Genomic DNA, 20,471 nt, shown 5'->3' on the forward strand with positions numbered 1-20,471 from the left:
TAGCTGATCACTTTAACTATTGTGGATGACTTTGTTGTTTTTCTCTGGTGAAACAAAACTGGCCGCAGTGTGAAGTCTGCTGGAGTTGTGTATGTTTGAAGGTTACCTGTGTGGTTGAGGGGTTGGCCAAGCTGGGAACATTCTTTTGTTCGGTGAGACCGCTGGGTCTGATAGACCGTGCAGCCTGGGCTTGTGCTGGTGGGCTCAGCCTATGTGTGCTCTCAGATCAGTACAAATATACCCACATTGCAACAGACATGTTTCTTCCACAGATTCCTACACACATTGATTTCTATCAGATTCCTTACATTGACCAGAAAGTAAAAACATTGCATAGACGCGAAAACTCTGCTAACCTCTCCCTTCCAAAGAAAGGAAAATTAGAGTTTGTTTTGTGACGGTTACAAATGTTTTTTTTTGGCCAAATGTCTGGATATGGCAAATGGAAGTGAACTCCTTGTATTCAATCACAGTGGACTCGATGCTCATCTCCCACAATGGATTCTGACGGAAACAAGAAAAACATGAAAAGTGAAAGCTCAGGTCTTGCATAGTGTTGTTAGAGGTATTGGCCATTTATTACTTTTCTTTCTGTGGATTAAAAAAATGGTTTGAAATGTTTGTGGAATGGACATACTATATGTATATACAATTCTGAGATCAGGGATCTTGCGACACACTTTGGTCCTGTGCGGTTCACCATTTTGGAGTTTCTCCAAATAGACCATTTATCAGAAAAATCTTGATCTCATTATTAAATAATTATTTTTAATGAAATAACATTTTTGATGCACGCTTCCTTTCCTGTACGTCTCATAGCTGGTTTTAAAATAAATCAGTAAATCTGAAAAATTTGTGACAGCGCATAATGAGAAATTATATTAGTTACCACATGTGAAACATACGTCTTTTGTTATAGGAGTGGGTTATCTAAAAGAACTAGTAGTTTTGCTTCAATGGCTAAGAATTGTTGTCTGGTTTGGCTTTATACCACGTTAATAATCCTGTTTCGACAGGATTGAAAACAAACTTGTCGGGTAGTGTAATGTGATAATATGAGATATGGCACAACTTTTTGGATGGCAACTTAGAACTACCCTCTTGTAAACTGTGGGATATGAGCTATCAGGAAACATGGCATGATGGGTACACATATAAATGTTTCTTTATCGAATAGAGAAAATTGTAAAATTAGCTGAAAATTGATCAGTGATATCAGAAATACACTGTCCCTACTGGAAGGGAAGTTAAGAGAAAGCGTCCATGTACAGTATCTTTATCTTCTGTATATAAATATTTCTCATTCTTTTTCTTTGTGAAAAATAACTGAAGTTGATATGTACATGTACAAACATTTATTTGTTGTGTTAAAAAGTAGACTAAGAATCTTTTTTCATGAATTAAAATATTTAGTTGTGCAATGTTTCAAAGTGTAATGGCATTCAACACTTGCAGCAAACAAAGTAGTACTTCAGGAAATGTATATTGTGTATATATTTGTGTATACTCCTTGTCAAGAAATATGCTCTGTATTTTTTCCCAACAGAAAGTACCTTGGTTTTTGGTTTTTAAAAATAAACCAAGTTCATGACCTAAAGTTGAAACTTTGTAAAGTTTTAGCTTCATATCTTTAAATCATCTAGTTTATATAAAAAAATCATCATGGGATAAAAAGTGGTTGAGAGGACAGTGTGATAGGTTTGTATTGCTTTTGTATATGAACAGTAGTTGTCCTGGTGGGAATATGTGCACTGACATATTGTCTGTGGTGATTCTTAGACAATTAAGTCAGGTTTAACTTAAAGTTAAAAATACATGTATTGTTACAGTCTGTAAGGTTGAATAGAATTGTGGTAATTGTTTTATATGAGTGTTTTCAGTACAGAGCGTTCTCACCAGTGGGATGTACCTGTAATTAAAGTTTTAATTCTCCTTTTCAGGTGACCTCCCGACTCCTCGAGGCAGAGCAAAGAAAGCTGGCTGTGTACACACGCGAGCTGGGCCACCACATGAGCGACCCAGGCCACCATAAAGTCACGGTAACGCCCTTTTACCTTTCCTCTCACTACCTGTACGTCAAGTCGTGTTGGGACCCAATTAGCCCTCTCACATACTGCATTATTGCCTTGTTAATGAGCACACTTCAAAGACAGGTCTCTTACACTAATTAAAAAGATGCTTTTGTTTTGTACTTGCCGTATGCTGTAATACATGGGGTGGCTACATATTATATGGCTGTCAAGTAAAGGGTACATACACATTATGTAATGCCAGTAAATACTTCATGTTTTCACACCATCTTTCATGATTACAGCTGATTCTTGAGCCGATTTTTAGGTTCATGTTGAAGCATTCCTTGACATTGGCATTGGCCTATATCATAAAATATAAATTTTAATCGTCATAAATATATACTTATATACATATAGATTTATACATGTAATATATAACCCTGGTTTTCGAGTTTTAACTCTTATTTTTTCTTTTATGCGATTTTAAACATGTCTGTACTTTTTGTTTTACTTTTAATGTTCATATTATCATATCGAAAACCTTAACCGTCTCTTGTTTTCACCTTGTTCTCGCCACGATATGGCTGAAATATTGCCGATGTGGCGTAAAGCCATAATCATTCATTCATTCATTCCTTGACATTGATACCGTTACAGTTAAATTGTGTGTAAGTTTCCTAATGATGCACTCAGAGAGGTATTTTTACACATGAAATGGTTACAGTAGATGCATTTCAAAAAAATATTTCATCACCAAAAAGGAAAAAAAAAACTGAAACACTGTTTATTTATGAACATGTACTATGTAACAAACTAGATGTAGTATGTGCAGAGTGGTATCTGAAGATTTTTCGATGTAAAAAAAAAAAAATCAGTACACAGTACATAAAAAAGTACATAACATACATGTAAAAACACATTTACACGTACATTAATACATCAACCTAGCCTTACAAAACTATGATAGATGAGATAGGTAGTTGTATGGTCAAAATTACTTGAATATGTCAGATTTGTAAACCACAGAAAGTCAGAAGAAAGAGGGAAGGCATTTAGCTTTGTTTATTTTGTCAGGTCTATAGTATGAAGTGGTAGTATATGTCATTGGTTGCTTAGAGCAATGTGGAATTTGCTGGTTCCAAGATGCCATATTATGTGCTCGTCTGCATATGCAAAACACCACTATGTCCTTCTGGCCCAAACATCAGGGTCACCTATGAGACTGACCCCCACTGGCTCTGGATCAGTTGTCATGAAGGCAAGTAAAACAGAAAAACACCCTCAAGGGAAAAACAGGCAGGCACTGGATGTTTGTTGGCAGGATGGCAGAAAAGATACCTTCACCTCTTGTTACCTCTTGTCCTGTTAGCTATTTATATTATACCTGACCCGGCCCTTTGTACCTTCACCCGCTGATTGTATCAAAGAATGTCACAGATTGAAAAAGGGACGGCATTATTCATAAACTGCCAGTGTGCATTCACGACTCATTTTCTTTTCGTGACATAATTGCATATTCCACATTTTAACATGGTTGCATGGCAAAAATCAAATTACAGGCGGGAATTTGTTTCCCTATTGAGTATGATTTCTTAAGCTATTTTTCGCAAAATTAATTTACGTGTGTCAGGTAAAAGCTTGTATTTAACATTGCTGACTGCTTGGGCATGACAGAAAACCAAACACTTGTAACTGCATGAATTGGAAAGTGTTAATTGTTAGCCAGGTAAATGTCAGGTAGAGGGGTTGCTGTGGGGGCAGCCTGGCCTTAACTGTACCTGTCTACCTGTACATAGCTCTGATCTGGCATACAAGCAACGAGCTGACGAAAACACATAACCCCGTGTAGGTGTACACTCCTATGGTTCACACACTGCCTTGACAAACCAGTCAACCATATTGATTCCTAATACAATAACTATCACGCCCCAGCATTACAATGTCAGCCACGTGCAAAGTCTGCTGCACTGGTTATATATAATTCACAATTGTTGTAAACATGTTCCATTTTCAGCTCGCAAAAGAGGTTATGTAACGGGTAGAATTGATTGATCAGCTGTTTTATTGACCAAAGTTGCTGGTATAAGCCTGAGAAAATCTGTGCTCAACCCCAGATGGCTTCTTGTAAAGAATAACATGCTGTGAATTGAGTCAAGGAAGATGAGTAGACATCCCAGCTGCAAGATTACCTGCACAAAACACAGTAAATCAGATTTTGAGCTTATTGCTTCAGATGTCTGTCTGTCTGTCTGTACTCAGAAAATACTAGTTTTTCTCAAGCTCAAAGTTCCTGAATGTAATTAAATTCATTTCCTAAACCAGTTATAAAAGATGCATAAATTTAACCTGAACCTGAACAAATTCTTTCATTTTCTAAAAAGGTTGAAATGAAGATTTGGTTGATAAGCATTCAATGAATGTGAATGAATTATTAATTTACTGTACAATTTTACCCAGATTCTTTACACATACATTTGTTATGTCATTGTATAAACATCACATTATTTCTTGTCTACAATAAATGCCATTCATTAGTTATGTCATACATACAGATGTACATGTGTAGTTAGCTTGCTTAGGGGTGCTTAGGGGCCTCTGTGGCCGAGGGGGCTAGCACATCAGCATGGGGCAGTGACATAGGAGCCTCCCACCAATGTGGTCGCTGTGAGTTCATGTCCAGCTCATGCTGTCTTCCTCTCCAGCCATACGTGGGTAGGTCTGTCAGCAACCTGCAGATGGTCGTGAGTTTCTTCCCACCATATTGCTGGCCGCCGTCATATAAGTGAAATATTCTTGTGTACGGCATAAAACACCAATCAAATAAATAAATAAGGCTGCAGAATATTTCAAAATAAGTGGGATTGGGTCGGTCATACCTAAGATTTTAAAAATGAAATTTCGTCTGATTTAAAACAACTGTGCTCTACTACATGTATATCTTGTCTGGTGTTTGGAAGACCATATGTGTGAGTATACAGACTTGCATATTCTTGTGGGTTAAAGTGCAGATATTTTTGACCAGGTAATCAGTGAGTGATAGCATCAAAGGAAAGTTTCATATCTCTGTACATGTATTTTCTGAATAAAGCTGATTGAAGTCTAATGTTAGCTGGTTGAGCTGGGAGTTCGGGGGATGACTTGGGGGAGATTTGTCTTGTTTGTGTGCACGCAGACAAACATGCTTACTGAGCCAGGGTTATGATTACCTGGAGATAATCCGCCGAGCCTTCAGGTAAACCCAGCTCTTTGCCTTACTTCCCTGTCACTGTCTTTAAACTAACAACTCTCAATACCTAGCTAATGAGGGATATGTGGTCTGAGGAAGCTGGATAAAACAAACATCATCCGCCACTGCAGTTTATTCCCCAAGCTTACCTTGAATTACAGCAGGCATATTAGAAGCAATACCTGAAAAAGTAATGAAGTGAGATATTTTTTGAGATGCCTGGTGATTGTGTGTGCTCCCTGTTATACATAGCACATATGCGTGTGGTTACAACAGGTGGAAAAAGTAATCTGGAAGACCTGACAGGTAAGAGGTCAGGCATTACCTCATCGTATTAAAGTAATCAGATTATACCCTTGACTTCAAACAACATTTACACATCATTAATCCTACATATAAATCCCAACAACATAACATCAGAAAACCATTGTGTTTTTATGTCCACATTTATTGATTCAAGGGAGATAAACAGTGAGTTCACATTTTTGTACTCAAAACTCTACACATGTACTACGGCTAATCAAGCAAATGAAATGCTGTTGCATTGTTCATTCTGTCTACAGTCACACCTGCAAAAGCAAAAATGGGAGGAGTGAGAAATGAATACATAGGGAGAAAATGAAATTAAAAACTTATAGTAACAAAATGTATTCTTTTTTTGGTTTACAAGTAGTTTCATTCTGTTTATGCTGTACTTATGTGTACATGCTGCATTTGTGATGAGATGTAGGCCTGTGTGTAATTTGGCCTCATCATGTATGCCATGCACTAATCATTTCTAGAGGCTTGCTGTGTAAAATAAAAAGAGAAAGACCACTACAGACCATTAAATGCATGTTTGGCAATTAAGGTGAATTTTATCTGTTAGGCTGTGATTAAACAGTATTTATCATCAGAATAATGGCTAACAGTTGTTTGTGTTGAAGATCAGTCACGATTTTTATGTGGAAAAAAAAAGCCTTTCAAACTGAAAATAATCAGCTCTGCTGCTGATGTGGAACGTCTGCTAAAAGCACTTGTATATCTTTGATAGCTCAGAGTGCTTAAATCATCCGCATTTAAAAGATTGGTGCAAATACACATGTTATGTTGGTTAAAATTAGCAACAAGAACAAGCTGAGGTAAAATTGATGAAGGTATCATTACATGCATGCCCACTTTAAGTGCTGGGTGAATCACAGAATGTACAGAATATATCTACCTTTAGTTTTCTGTAGATGTGTTGCCACCCGGTGCATTTCTGATACATGTACAAAATAGGTGACAAACACACACGTGTGTGTATACCCGTAGAGTGTTACCGTAGTCATACACTCATCGATAAAGGCCTCCGTGGCTGAGATGGCCAGCCCGCCAGCATGGTGTAATGACCCAGGAGCCTCTCAACAATGTGGTCACTGTGTTTGGTCCTGGGTTTCTCCCGGGCTTTCCCCGTTTTCCTTCCACCATAACGCTGGCCTCCATTGTATAAGTGAAATATTCTTGAGTGTGGCATAAAACACCAATCAAATAAACAAATAAATCATAAATGTATAAACACTAATTTGGAAAGGATTCACAGGATATTTTTGGTGTTGATTACCTGTAAATCTTTGGAAACCATGGGATGTCCTCCGTGGCCGATTGGTTAGCTTGCTAGCGCAGCACAATGACACAGGAGTGTCTCACAAATGCGGTTGTTGTGAGCCTAGCAGATGCTGACTTCCTCTTCAGTCATTTGCAGGAAGGTCTGCTGGCAATTTGCAGATGGACTCTACCCGGTTTGTTCCTACCATAATGTTTTCCTCCATCGTATAAATGGAATATTCTTGAGGATGGTGTAAAACAAAAGTGAAATGATTAAGAAAAACATCAAACAAAAAAGCAGCTTGTTTTCCAAAGAAGCTATCTGATGAGAAACACATTAAAATAAAAAAAATGTACTTTGTAGCTATGTGTAAATATACTAGGCCTTTATCTGAAAGCCTTGATGTAAAGTTTACCACAGGTAACGAAATTGATTAACATTGTTTTTTGCGTCATTTCACGTCACTTTCTTGTGCTCTTTGCAATTATGCTTGTGGAGCCAGGTTGTTACTGTGATTTTTGCATGTATATAGGGACTTTGTCTCATTTATTTTTGGCAGATTGTAATTCAGTGCCAGCTTTGACGTTCAGTTATTTAGAAAGGGTGGGTACAAATTTAACGAGCCTGGCACAATTTGTATAAGTCATCATTTAAGGAAACATTGTGAATGAGTCCATTATATTGAGGGATATTGATTTCTTCTCTTAACTCCAAGATAAGTGTTTTAAGCCGATTTGTTATGTCTACATATTTTCCCTGCCAATCTGTAACAGGCTCGTGTTGTGCCACATGTCTCAATGGTTTTAATCTATAACTGTCAGTTCCGTGCTAATATGATCAGCAGCTTGGTGTTGACTTTAGACACAGAGAGCTCAAATAGATCTTTGACAAATAAGGCAAACAGTGGATGAATGTGCTGTAAGAAAGTGATTTCATATCCAGTTTAGAAATTTAGGTCTGCATGTTTGCTCTGTGGAACAAACTACATGTACATGGATTTTTTTTTAATTCTTGTAGAGGAAGGAGTTGGAACAGCTGAAAATCAATATCAGGTAAGCATTACTGATGGCTTAGTCATATTTGTGTGCATGTTTTGTGTGTTTCATCAAACTTTTGTTTTCTTTTGTGTGGCAACTGATATGCCTTGACCAGTGAACTTAAATGTGAGCCTATCAATCCCGCTCCCTTTGGAAAATTTGTGAGAAAATGTTTAGCAAGATGTTTATAGTGCTCAAGGCCTATTAAGCTGAGCATCAGTGGTATTTTATATATTAATATGATTGATAAATTCCATCATTTGCTTTTAAATCAAAGATGATTTAGTTCACTGTAAATGTATTGTGCTCACAATCTAGCCAGAGCTGTGCTTTCAGTGCTGGCACTGAAATGATGTACTATTTTTCCATCTCTCAAATCTTGACCTGCACAATTAGCTTGGCATAATCAAAGCTAATCAGATGTTTTATGTTTTAACATCAAGGGGGCCTCAGTGGCCGAGGGGGTTAGCACGCCACCACAGCGCAATGACCCAGGTGCCTCTAGCCTTGAGTTCTGGTCCAGCTCATGCTGGCTTCCTCTCCACCCGTATGTGGGAAGATCTGCGTGGGTCGTGGGTTTCCCCTGGACTCTGCCCAGTTTCCTGCCTCCATAATGCTGGCGGCTGCTGTATAAGTGAAATATTCTTGAGTATGGCGGAAAACACCAATCAAATAAATAAATAAATCTTAGCATCAAAATACAGGTACATGTGTTTCATTTTAACTGATTGTTTAAGTTTTAACCACTTCCAATTATGCTAAAGGTTGGATAATTACCAAGTTGTTCAGTTTTCAATGGTGTGTATTTAAATGGTGTTTTCAGTCGTATACGCCTCCAGTACGACCACTTAGAGAAGGAGTACAAGATAGCAGCCATGGGGGCGTTGCGGAGGAATAACCAAAGAAAAAGGGTAAGTTAATACTTTCACTTTCATACCCTACATGTGGAGGAATAACCAAAGAAAAAGGGTAAGTTAATACTTTCACTTTCATACCCTACATGTAGGTCTCTCAACAGAAAGAACAGAAAGCCGTGTAAGATATAAGTGGCTTCATAACTGTTATGGTAAAGCCTAGACCAAACGTAAATACGCGCAGAAGTAAGTAAGTATAAGTGAACCTTGTCTTCGCCCCTCTCCACATCCATTTCACTGCATGTGTATAGCAGAAGTCTTGTGTATAGGATTGTGCAGCTGGCAGATGTTGACAGAAGGCAGAGTATTTGTGAGTATCAAAACAACTCTGGATACATGTGTTATTGCTGACCAGTGGGCAGAGTTTGTACTTGTACATAATAAGAGCATACCTGACAGTCAGTTAATCATTAATTTTTACATTCTAGAAAATTTAGAAAACATGTAAGTTTCACCTTACAGCATCACCCAAGATCGACCCTGATCGAGATAGACAAGACCCCATGAAGGGTATGCTTAGTAAAGGATTTCAAATTTACTGCTACATATGTTGCCATTGAGTACATATGCACTAGCACAGGTCCAAGTTACAACTGTCTTGTTTACAAAGTATAGCCAACTCGAAGAATTCAGTTAAGTTAATTTAAAATTTTATTGTGCTTTTGGGTGAAATCCTGAATCTAATTCCTGTGGTCTGCCTGATCATCTGAGTTTTTATATCAGGAAAATTGAGTATGATCAGACCTAGATAATCCTCTCTCGGGAAGGGAAATTATACCAGATACATAAACTGAAGATCATTGTTTGTCAGAGTGTATATGTACGGCGCAGCACAGAGAATTATAGCTGTGAAGCCATTGATCCTCAACAGAGGGGAGACTACTCTTCAGCCCATGTGTATCGTACTGCTCTGGAATGTGGGTGTTGTATAAGTCCTGAAAACATCAGCCTTGTTGGACAGGAAAAAATTGCTGGAGATGTGCCAAGTGAAAGGCTAAAAAATGGTGATCCTGGGAAGTCCTAACAGAAGCAGAAATGGGAAATATTTGTGTGTTCAAGCTTGCCTGTCATAATTATTGCTTTTTTTTTCTTTTTAAAACTCCTTCTGCACTCAGTTCACATGTCGGTAGAATTTGTCCTGAAGGCATACAATTAAGACAGCCCGTGCCTTGTAGGTTTTTTTTTTTTTTTTTTTGGTTTCCAGTAGTTTGGGATATGGCCAATAATATTACACAGACCATCTACATGTAAGTAAGGATATGTCAAAGGTTAAGCTGGAAAAATTCCTACAAGCTGGTCTCTTGCCACTCTGCTTTATCTGCCTGGCAGAACCTGTTAATCATAGTTATTTGGGTACAGACATAGACACAATTCCTTACAACTTTTTCAAGATTTTAGACAGTTTTAATGTTTTGTGGTTTAAGCTGGCACTTACAAACCTAAGGAGCATTATTTGTTCAGTAATCAACTTTCATGCACATATAGCAGTGGGAATTTCCCTCCATTTAGCTGATTTCAGACTTTGTTGTTTTAAATGAGAAGAGCAAAAAGCTACTGATTTCAGGAGAACATGTTATGGCTGATGTAATTTTGAGTTAGGGTGAGGTATTTTTAGACTTTCTTGTGAAACCTGTGCATTTTTTCTGACCATCAGTTCTCCGGCCTGCACATATCTGATGTTAGTGTCATATGTTATACCCGTTTACGTGTATAACATCAATGTGTGGGTAAAGCTTTGAGGCTGGACCAATCTTTGCACTGCTCATTGCCCATGGCACTGTACCCAGTAGGGATATTGCTGAATAGGCAATGCAATGAATAGAAGGCAATAAAAATGGTCAATACCTTCATACTGACATTTTATGTATAGGCCTACTCATAATAATGAGAGTGGAAAAAAATGCATTTGAGTGGACTTGTAATAATGTATGTCTGAAAACAAGAAATGAAGAAAACTAATACTGTTTGCCACAAGATTTTATCACAGAAATTTGATCACTGTTAAAGGTAGTTTTAGGGGCATTTTTACGGGCATGAAGAGTGAAGAATTGAATTGAATTAAAATATAATTTTATATGCCACGTCGTTGTAATATTGAAAGTGATAAAATCAAATAAAGAAAATTATTTGTACAGGGTGCGCACAGTCCTTGAAACTCCTTGAAAAATACTATTTCATTTTCAAGTACTTGAAAGTCCTTAAAAAAGACAAATACTCCTGGAAACTCGTTGAAAATCTTAGTTTGTCCCGAACTTAAGTATTGTCTGCTGACCGTCGAGTCTGTATATCGGGAGGTCGCTGATAATTCTCCCATAATCAGGGCTTCCGCTGGCACTTACCATTGTTGCAAATTTAGAACATTTTTTTGAAATGGCGATAAAATTTGAAAAAATGAGAATGTTTTTGGTGACAAATTTATTTACTTAAGAAAAAATACAAACATTATATAAAATCTACCCACAAGAGTTTTCTGAGGTTTTTAGCAGATTTTCACAATTTTTCTGATGAAAATAATCCACTTACTTTCATTTCAAACGGCCACATCTCGGCGAAACAGCAACACAGTTGTATGGCAATTACTTGACAGAAATCTACAAAAGGGGCTCTTCATTGTTGCAGGTTGACTTACAAGATACACCTGTAAATGAAGTTACCTCTCATGAAAAATTTAAACTTTTCCACTTAATAAACTATTTTTTTTTTGATCCGAAGTAAATTAAATGTTTCAGAATATGTGCCGTTACATAAGTGTGTACGCCGTCTGGTTTTCTCCTGTCAGACTGTTACTTCAGTGTACTGATCATAATGTGGCATTTAAATCAAATCAACTGAATTTACAAATTAATTTCCTAACAAATTTTTCTCATTGAAAAAGTTACATTTTGCTAGGATCCTTCAGATAGGTTGAATAAAGGATTGATTTTATTTTCAAAAAACACAAACACGCTGCCAAGCATAGGTCCATTATTTTGAGGGTTCTAAATGTAACGTTTGATAAACTCTAGATATAGCTCGAATAAACCAAACTGATTCTAGGAGCTACACCAAGGCAGATAAAAACGAATTACAGAAGGAGACCTACAAGAGTCATGGCCACTAAGGAAGTATGACTATAGAAAAATAGTACTTATTACAAAATCTGATGAGTGGCTAAAGTAACTGGCTGAAAAAAAATACTAAACATACTGACCAATAGGAAGCCCTGCATAATGATATATGGCGTTCATTTTTTTACTGAGTCAAGGCCGGGTCAAAGAACGTGTCGCATTACAAAGGTGAAGGGCAGATATTTCTTGTAAAAACAAGCGTACCATTCAATATACATGCATGCAAATTAAAGCATCTATAATTCAGACTTAAAATATAGTCTATAATTTGCACCATGGTATGTTTTAAACTAGCCTTGAAAGTGACAAAAACCTCCTGGAAACCTTCTTGAAAACTCCTCGAATTTCATTTTCATATACATGTACGAACCATGTTGTATGAGATTTTAAAGTTTAGTATCATAGAATTGAGGGGCCAAAGAGGTTATTGACTGCAGCGCATTGACCCAGGATCGAGCCTCACCAATGCAGGTGCTTTGAGTTCAAGTCCTGCTCATGCTGGCTTCCTCTCCAGCCATACCTGGAAAGGTCTACCAGCAACATGCAAATGGTCATGGGTTTCCCCATGGGCTCCTTCTGGTTTCCTCCCACCATTTTCATCAGAAAACTTGATTGCTGATATAATTTGAAAGTAAGGTGAGGCATTTTCAGACTTTCTTGAGAAACTTCAGACTGTTTTCTGACAATCCATTCCCATGTCTGACTGTGTCACTCTTTATAGAAACTTTGGGCATTAACTGTAATTTCGGGTTATCACCTCTATTCTATCCATGAGTAACAATTATAAGTATAAATCCCATACCTTACCAAATGTTTTACCAAATTTAAGATACAGTTAACCAAAATTCCATTATTGGATGTCTGAAATGAAGGCGAAAGAAAGAAAATTAATGATGAAGGGCTGATGAACATCTCATTTTCTTCTGTGCCCTCGCTTACACAAGTCATTTATTTACTTTCAATTATCAGTTCGTTTTCGTCTGATAACTTGATGTTCTGTACTATGGGGCTAGTTCTTGTAAGTTAGAAGCTATATATTTATAAACAGATGTACTACAGATCCCCACCATACATGATTTTATAGTTTTCTCCACCAGACGTCTTCCCTTAAGGACATTCCTGTATTTCCCCACCAGATACTTAGCTCACAAGACTCTTCCCATCAGGGCCCAATTCCACTAAGCATTGGTCCATAGAGCAAGGCTATATGTTCACTGACATTACATGTTGGAACATATGTGTTTACCATGTGTAGCTGTGGCTATAGTTTATACATTGCCTAGATTGTTTTCTGGAGCAGGGCCCAGAGACCTAGTATACCACTAAGACATTTCACCAACATAAACATTGTGTTACAGAAGAACAGTTTGCTGTGTCATGTACATATATATCCTATGATAGGAAGTATACACCTGCTGGCCAAGTCACACACTTGTGACTCCTTCAGTTCTTAGTTTATTGATGGAGTCCCATAAGGTTCAGTTTTATATCAATTGAGCATATCTCATTTAACAACAGTCAGATAAATAAGTCAATTAATACATCAAAGGGATTCAGGTATATGTGTATCTATGGTATATGTATATATATAGCCAGGTATAGTGATTTTGACAATTTATTTTTTAAAGTCAAGTTAATAAATTGAAATTGATAAATTACATTTGGGATAAACTGTCTTTGAATAAATAAATATGTATGAAGACCTTACATGTTTTACTACATGTATAATGTTAATTTCAGCTAGGGTGTTTTTAATTTTTAGTGGAAAGACATGCAGTTGTGACGAAAATAACAGAAAAATTATTCAGGTGAATTTATAACTGCTTTAATAAATTGAAATATGCATTCTGAGTATATACAGCAAATCTGTTTATGTATAACATTTTTCAAAAGTTCACCACATGTGTATGTAGATGGTAAAACATTCACATAGAGACAGGTGTAATGTCTTGGGAAAGATATGCATCCCATGTAAAATAAGGCCTCAGACAATGTCTTCATGCATTTATAATTTTCATAGGCTGTGGTAGCAAATCTTCCATTTTGTACAACTCATGAAGGTAGTCCTATGTTTAATACTGGCTATTCCTTCAAAGTCCGCAGTTTCTCTTTCTAAGATTGGCCTCCTAGGACTGACCAGAAATAGCTGTGTTTGCTCTAGTTAGAGTGGGCTGCTGAATGCCTTCAATTTGTTTGCTTCGACATCCAGTTAAGGCAGAGATATAGGCTAGGCGTTGTGGCTAAAGCTGTTTACAGCCGCTCGTTACATGCACAGGTTTATTTAGACAGACAGAATCTTATTCAACCAGAGATCTAGCAGATCAATAGGTGTTTTACAGGCCTGTACTGTGTGATGAGCCTGGCAAGGGGTCCAGTGGAAAACTATTTGAGGGACAGGCCTCGAGGGAATTCACAACAAGGTGGCCAAGTCAGAGCGACCTAGTGAGGACAGGGTTAGTGTGTAGCAGGGTGTTTTCTGGCCAGCTGAACACAGCACTGCAGGAGGGCTGGCTGGCGTGCTGGTGGGGTTAATCAGTGATGAGGGACGTTACCTGTTACCTGTATACAGAATTAACCTAACTGTTACGATGACAGGGTGTGTGCTTTGTTGGGCCTCGGACAGTGTGGACATGTACAATAGAGTTTTACACTGGGAAACTACCTGAAGTTGACTACAGTGCATATAACAGTACAGCCTGTAAGTTATTCAGGTGTACGTGTGGCCCTAGTGGAGAGGGATTTACACCTGAGGGAGAACACCTCTGATGTAGGCAGCAGTGACTGTACCTGTAGCAGCCATGTGCCAGGCAGATCATATCCAGTGGTTATCGTGGTATTATACATGGGAATGTGTAATGCTCTAATCATTCCCTCGCTTCTGTGAGTTTTGAAGAGTGACAGAGTGTTACAATTTGTCAACTAATAACAGTTCTTATTGTGTGACAGACCACTTCACTGCCTCATCATGCTCTCTTTAAGAAAACTACACAAATTTTTAAAACAGGTGGGTAACTTAATTACTTAATTAAAAACATTTAAAATGATGTGTTTAAATCCACTCTGACATCATGTAGTGTATGTATTTATTTATATCTGCAGTGAAAGTGTTTAGTCAAAGGAACAATGGATGAGACTGTAACTTACATTATATGTATATGTGCCGCATAGAGAAAGGCAGGCTTACAAATTGTTAGTGTATACAATCACACACAATCTGAGTGTTGTGTGTGACGAATGCTGAATTTGCATGTGAGTACCATATGCTTAAATCCAGCCTTAAGTAGGATTGAATTGTATAGTATATACATGTATGTGCAGCTGAAGAGCATGTGTGGTGAAATGCTGTCCTGGTGCTTGTAACGGGGTATAGAGGAGCAGGATTTCTGAGGTGTACATCCAGTTATAACTGAAGGTGTATATTTAGACATATTGACCATAGCATGCACTGAACAGATGTGGCCCAGCAAAAAAATTTTTTTTTTTTTTTTACATTGGTGAATTCTCATTATGTGATGTTTTCGTTAGCTGCCAGACTATATTAAGCCTCAGCTGCTCAGGCCTCTTTGCCTGTTTTTTATCTATAATTACACACGACATATGCTGCATCAGTCTTAACATGAAATATGAGAAGGCAATAAAAACTGGTTTTGTATTCTCTGGGGGAACACTGCACTATACATACAGTATACAGTATAGGTGCATATATGGGAAAAGTGTATACAGGCTGACCTTATAGAGTTCATTCAAATACATAATGCGTCCCCACTCAGTCCATATTTCTCATTGTGGCTGCCATAAATCAATATCTTACCTGTGTGGATATTGACCCACGTAGTCAATAGGAAATGGGAAAATTTCATTTATCAGTTAAGCTAACATTAGAATAATGCAATGTTGTGCTTTTAAGTGAGTCATCATTTAAATTTTGATAATCCGTTTCCTCTTATTCACATGTCAATGAACATTATGCCATGCAGACGGATTTATGACTCCAGCCTTTGTGCTGTTTAATTTGATGTAAAGCATGAGTTAATAAATGTTACAATCATTAAATTATAAGAACACATAGAATTGTTATACTCACGAAAGGTACGATTTATAGTTAATGGTTAAAGAAAAAAAATTTGTAAGATGTGTCATAAGGCAAGTCTAGCATCTTGTCACATTTGAAATTTCAGTTGCCCATCTTAGTGGGGGAAAAAAGCTGTGCCCTCAAGAATCTGTTGTTATTGTCCTCATGATACTTTTTAACTCTTGTGCATGATTTATGACCTCAGAAGTCAGTCAGGTGTGAAAACTTTGAGGTTCTACTTTTATGATATATGGCTTGTACAAGTGACATCAGATTGCTTTCCTCAGTATTAATGCTCACATGGAGGAGTTACTAGGGGACCGTGTGGTTTACACCAGATCTAGCTCTATAAGTATGCGTACAGAAATCTCACCTTTACCTGAGAGGTAATCAGCGAGTGTCACATCGTACACTCACCTGGATGCCACCTCTTTACCTCCGTGTTTATTCAGGGTTACGAACAACCTGAACACACGTAGCAGGAAATGTGGTTTCTGATGAAGAAGTGCCCTGGAACAGTCACACTAGCAAAAGGCTCATCCTCCCAGGAAACATTACAGTCATACAAGCATCTCTTATACGCTGTACACATGAAGGGAAAAAAACAAGAATTATGAAAGACATTTAATTTGAATTTTTGAATTTACACTGACTTTCAGTTATCGAGCTTGTTAATTAAGCATTTTTTTTTCAAGTATAGGCCAACCTGATTAGTACAGATATCCCTGCTATTGACGCTGCTCCAGAAGTCCTCCTGTTTTATTGCACACATGGCTGCAAATAATGTCCTTAATTAGCATAAATAAAACTGTATGTATTTAAGCATGTTTTTACTTGTCAAAAGTCGAGAACTTCACCATGATGGAAAACTAGTACATACTTGAGTATATATAACTACAAACAGATTGAATTGAGTTTGATCATTGATTCATCAGTGTGGTCAAATACATTTTGCACACGCAGTAACATTGATTCGTAACTTTTTCTTGCAATGGGGCAGTTTAATTTTATTTTGACTTTAAGTTATGTTTGAACTGATAGTGTTCAGATAAGAAGAGTGTTTGGGAATTTGAAAGTGTAAGTGGAACTTTTGATTATACAACTTGTCATGCAGCCATAATTTCATTGAAATCAAAGCTATATATACAGAACTTTTAAAGCTTTTACCAGTAAATATTTAATAAAACAACAGCTTCCTGTGTCATTATAGTGTGTGACACAAAAGAGTGGTTCTGCTGGTTTTATCTTGAATAGCCTTGAGGCTGGAGCCTGTTGCCCATCACAGGGATTGAGATGTATGATTGTTGTTTTGATGTTACACAGCATAACGTGTTGACAAACACACTCACTAGCATTCATGTACCTCTGTTATAGAGTGCTGGGTTTATATGATGACTGTCACCAGAGTACTGTGTTAGCGTGTGTGTTCGTGTGCGTGTCTGGTACAAACATTGCTAAATATACATCAACACCTGCTAATACCACTTTTTTTAGCATTGTTTTTGCCCCCTTTATTTCACAGACACCTGTTGTGACAGAAAAGACGGTTATACTTTAAGAAAAAAAGGAAAATCATCCTCTGGCCTTCATTCTGATAGCTGTTTAGTGCTAATGCAAGTCATGATCCATTGTTGTGGCGGGAAGATAAACAGTAATGAAATATGAAGGACAAAGATTTTATTCTTCCCGATCTATCAGTCAGATTGGATATAATAATGTCCTTTATTTGGGACTTTTCTATATGTTTTGTAAGCATGTTGGGATTACCTGCCTAAAGTTAGGTGTGGATTCAGTTGTATAGTACTGGTACACATATTTACATTCTGCATAAATTAGCATTATTATTTGGCTTGTCAGAATTAATCTGTGTGGTTTGGCAGTATGATGCATGCAAATTGCTGGAGGCTTGGTGATAATTAATTCTCTTCTCAATAGATACTTATTTCTGTATGTAATACACATTGTTCTTAACAGTTCATATACTGCATACCTAAAACTTTGTAATACAAGGTAATTTTGGTGGGGGAGTGGGGTGCCTTAACAGAGGTACCCAATAACGAATACGATGTTATTAAAAATGGCTACAATGAATTTCGAGAGAGAAATAATACAGTGGAACAGTTATACAGTGATATCTATAGAATTCTTCCAGACAGTGGATCTTATTTTGTTAAAAGTATCACTGGTACATGTACATTTGTTGTATAAAGAGTAGACCTTACACAAAGAGCTCCATTTGCAACAACCTGTAAATAGTCGTGGGTTCCCTTGAACTCAGTCCTGTTTCCACCAATTATTTGTGAGCATCAGTACAGCTTAAAACACCAGTGATATGAAAATAATAAACCATTTGAATCTTACCAGAAATTGTGTTAGCATCAAAAGAAATATTTTATAGCCTTTGTATGCTTCTGAAAGTGCATTTTTACAAGTCAAACTTTAGGTGAAATACAGCACTTAATTCACACATTGGTATCCAGTTAGCAGGTTTGTGATCCACACAATCTTATTACTTATCTCTATAAGCCTAAGTCTATCTGCAAATCACTTGGTTCCTTGGCTGGGAACGAACCTTTTGTTGGCTGTGAATGAGTTATTCATTCATATCCAGGGTACTTCTCTGTGATCTGTGGAGGCCTATTGAATTGGTTGTATTGTGAAGAGATTTGTAGTGTCCCATCCCAGACATTTCCTCAGCGCTTTACAAGAGCCTTTCTCTTGTTGCTCAGATTATTCAGTTGCCATGACGATGAGACTGTAACCATGGTGTCTGATCCCAGGTGAAAAGACTGTTACAAAGATCAGCCAGCCAAAAAAACACCACTTATCTCATTCAGCTTGTCAGCTAGTGAACAGGGCGATACATTGTACATTTGCATTTATGACTGGTTATTTGTGTTATTCTTGTTCAAAAAAAAGATGTTTTATTTCGATTTAAGTTTCTGTTTTATGTACAAAATTTCGTGTGTGTTCATGCGTGTTTCATTTGTGTTCACTGAGAGCTACTGAGAAAAAGAATGTATCTTAAAAACGTTCAGAGATATATGTAAGTATTTAGAAGAGTACCATCTGAAAATATAAATTTGCATATCTTGACCCATAAGTGTAAAAGCTATATATGCTATTAGAACTGTCAGATAAAGGAAGTAACATAGTGTAAATATTTGAATTTAAGCATTTTTTTTCTTAATATTATTTTTGATTATGTATTTACTTCAAATTATATACAGAGAATGATCTCCTTCACTGTCTAATAGCCTAATTTTGGCCAGATTGTCAGTCCAGAATAAATGGATTAAGTGACAGATATGTCTAGTAAATAGGACTACATATAAGTTTTCTATAAATATCTGTTAATTAAACACTTACGTATGATATATACATTTGGTACAATTGTACCAAGTTCCCACTGATTGTGGAACTTTATTGAAAATGGGGAGTGCTAATGTCTTGAGTAATCTTATGTCTATTGATGACCACTTTCCTTTGACCAGAATAGTGTGCATATCTGTAAGTCACATGTGGAAAAGTTTCTCACCAACTTGCCAGAAGCGAGTGATCTATACAGAACACTCCTGTTTCTTCTATCCTTAAAACTAGCAACCTTCGTATACTGTATAGGTGAAAAATTCTTGAGTATTGTGTTGAGCAACAGCCAAGTACATTTATAAATAAACAATTGCACCATGGTATTTTTCATTTGTATGTTGTAAATATATTTGATATGATATCCTGGGCTTAGAAATATGAACCATTGCAGGATCAAAGTCTCTACCAATGACATCTCCGACCATTGAATGTTGTACATGTAATAGCAAATAGTTTGTCAGAAAACAGTGACTATTTGCATAACATTTAGCCTTATTTTGTTAGTTCAGGCACATGAACAGCTGCCACAGCTATCATTCCGGAGCTGTGTATGTTATCAGCTATTGTGCTAAACGAATGTAAACACAACAGCCAAGAATGGGCATGTCTGAACTTCCATATCCTGCCAAATTATGCAGTCTATATTATACATGCAGAATAATGGGATAATTTCATAATACCTGTAATTTAGTTTTAACCACGTGATTTATCATTACCATAATGGAGGATTATGGGTCCTTCCTTCATACCTCTAACCCTTGAATGGTACAAGTGTGCTGAGGATCTGTGTATGCATCTATCTTCAGATTTACATCCATGGATATGTCAAGCACTTATGGGCATGGTGCAGTAATGTGCTGCTCTTCATCTGTAAACTAGGCTGCAGCTATATGTTAAAGTGACATGCAGAATGAAGAATTTGATGAAGTTAAGCAGTGTGTTATAAAACACAAGTGAAAATTCTGTAAATGTATGCAATATACTTACACACATGTACAGTAATACCAAATGAATATGAAAATATGAAAACAAGATGGATAATACAAAAGAAAATAATTGTTGAAAAACATTGCAACATTTCCCATTCCAAAAGTGTTATATAAAAGTCTTACATTTGTATGCTAATTAATAGATTGATTACTGATCTAAACAAATTTGATCAGACTG

The 20,471-nt window shown here is 36.9% G+C and overlaps 1 protein-coding gene across 1 annotated transcript in view; it reads left to right on the forward strand.

Moving 5' to 3' along the window:
* The window catches only part of LOC135472544 (ras-GEF domain-containing family member 1B-like), a 67,366-nt gene that overhangs the window by 14,879 nt on the left and 32,016 nt on the right, over positions 1-20,471 (forward strand). Inside the window, 3 exon segments of the mRNA XM_064752099.1 lie at positions 1,941-2,039; positions 7,823-7,857; positions 8,666-8,753. Of these exon segments, the coding sequence (XP_064608169.1) occupies positions 1,941-2,039; positions 7,823-7,857; positions 8,666-8,753 (222 nt within the window).

The sequence above is a fragment of the Liolophura sinensis genome, chromosome 1, assembly GCF_032854445.1.
Source record: "Liolophura sinensis isolate JHLJ2023 chromosome 1, CUHK_Ljap_v2, whole genome shotgun sequence".
NCBI lineage: Eukaryota > Metazoa > Mollusca > Polyplacophora > Chitonida > Chitonidae > Liolophura > Liolophura sinensis.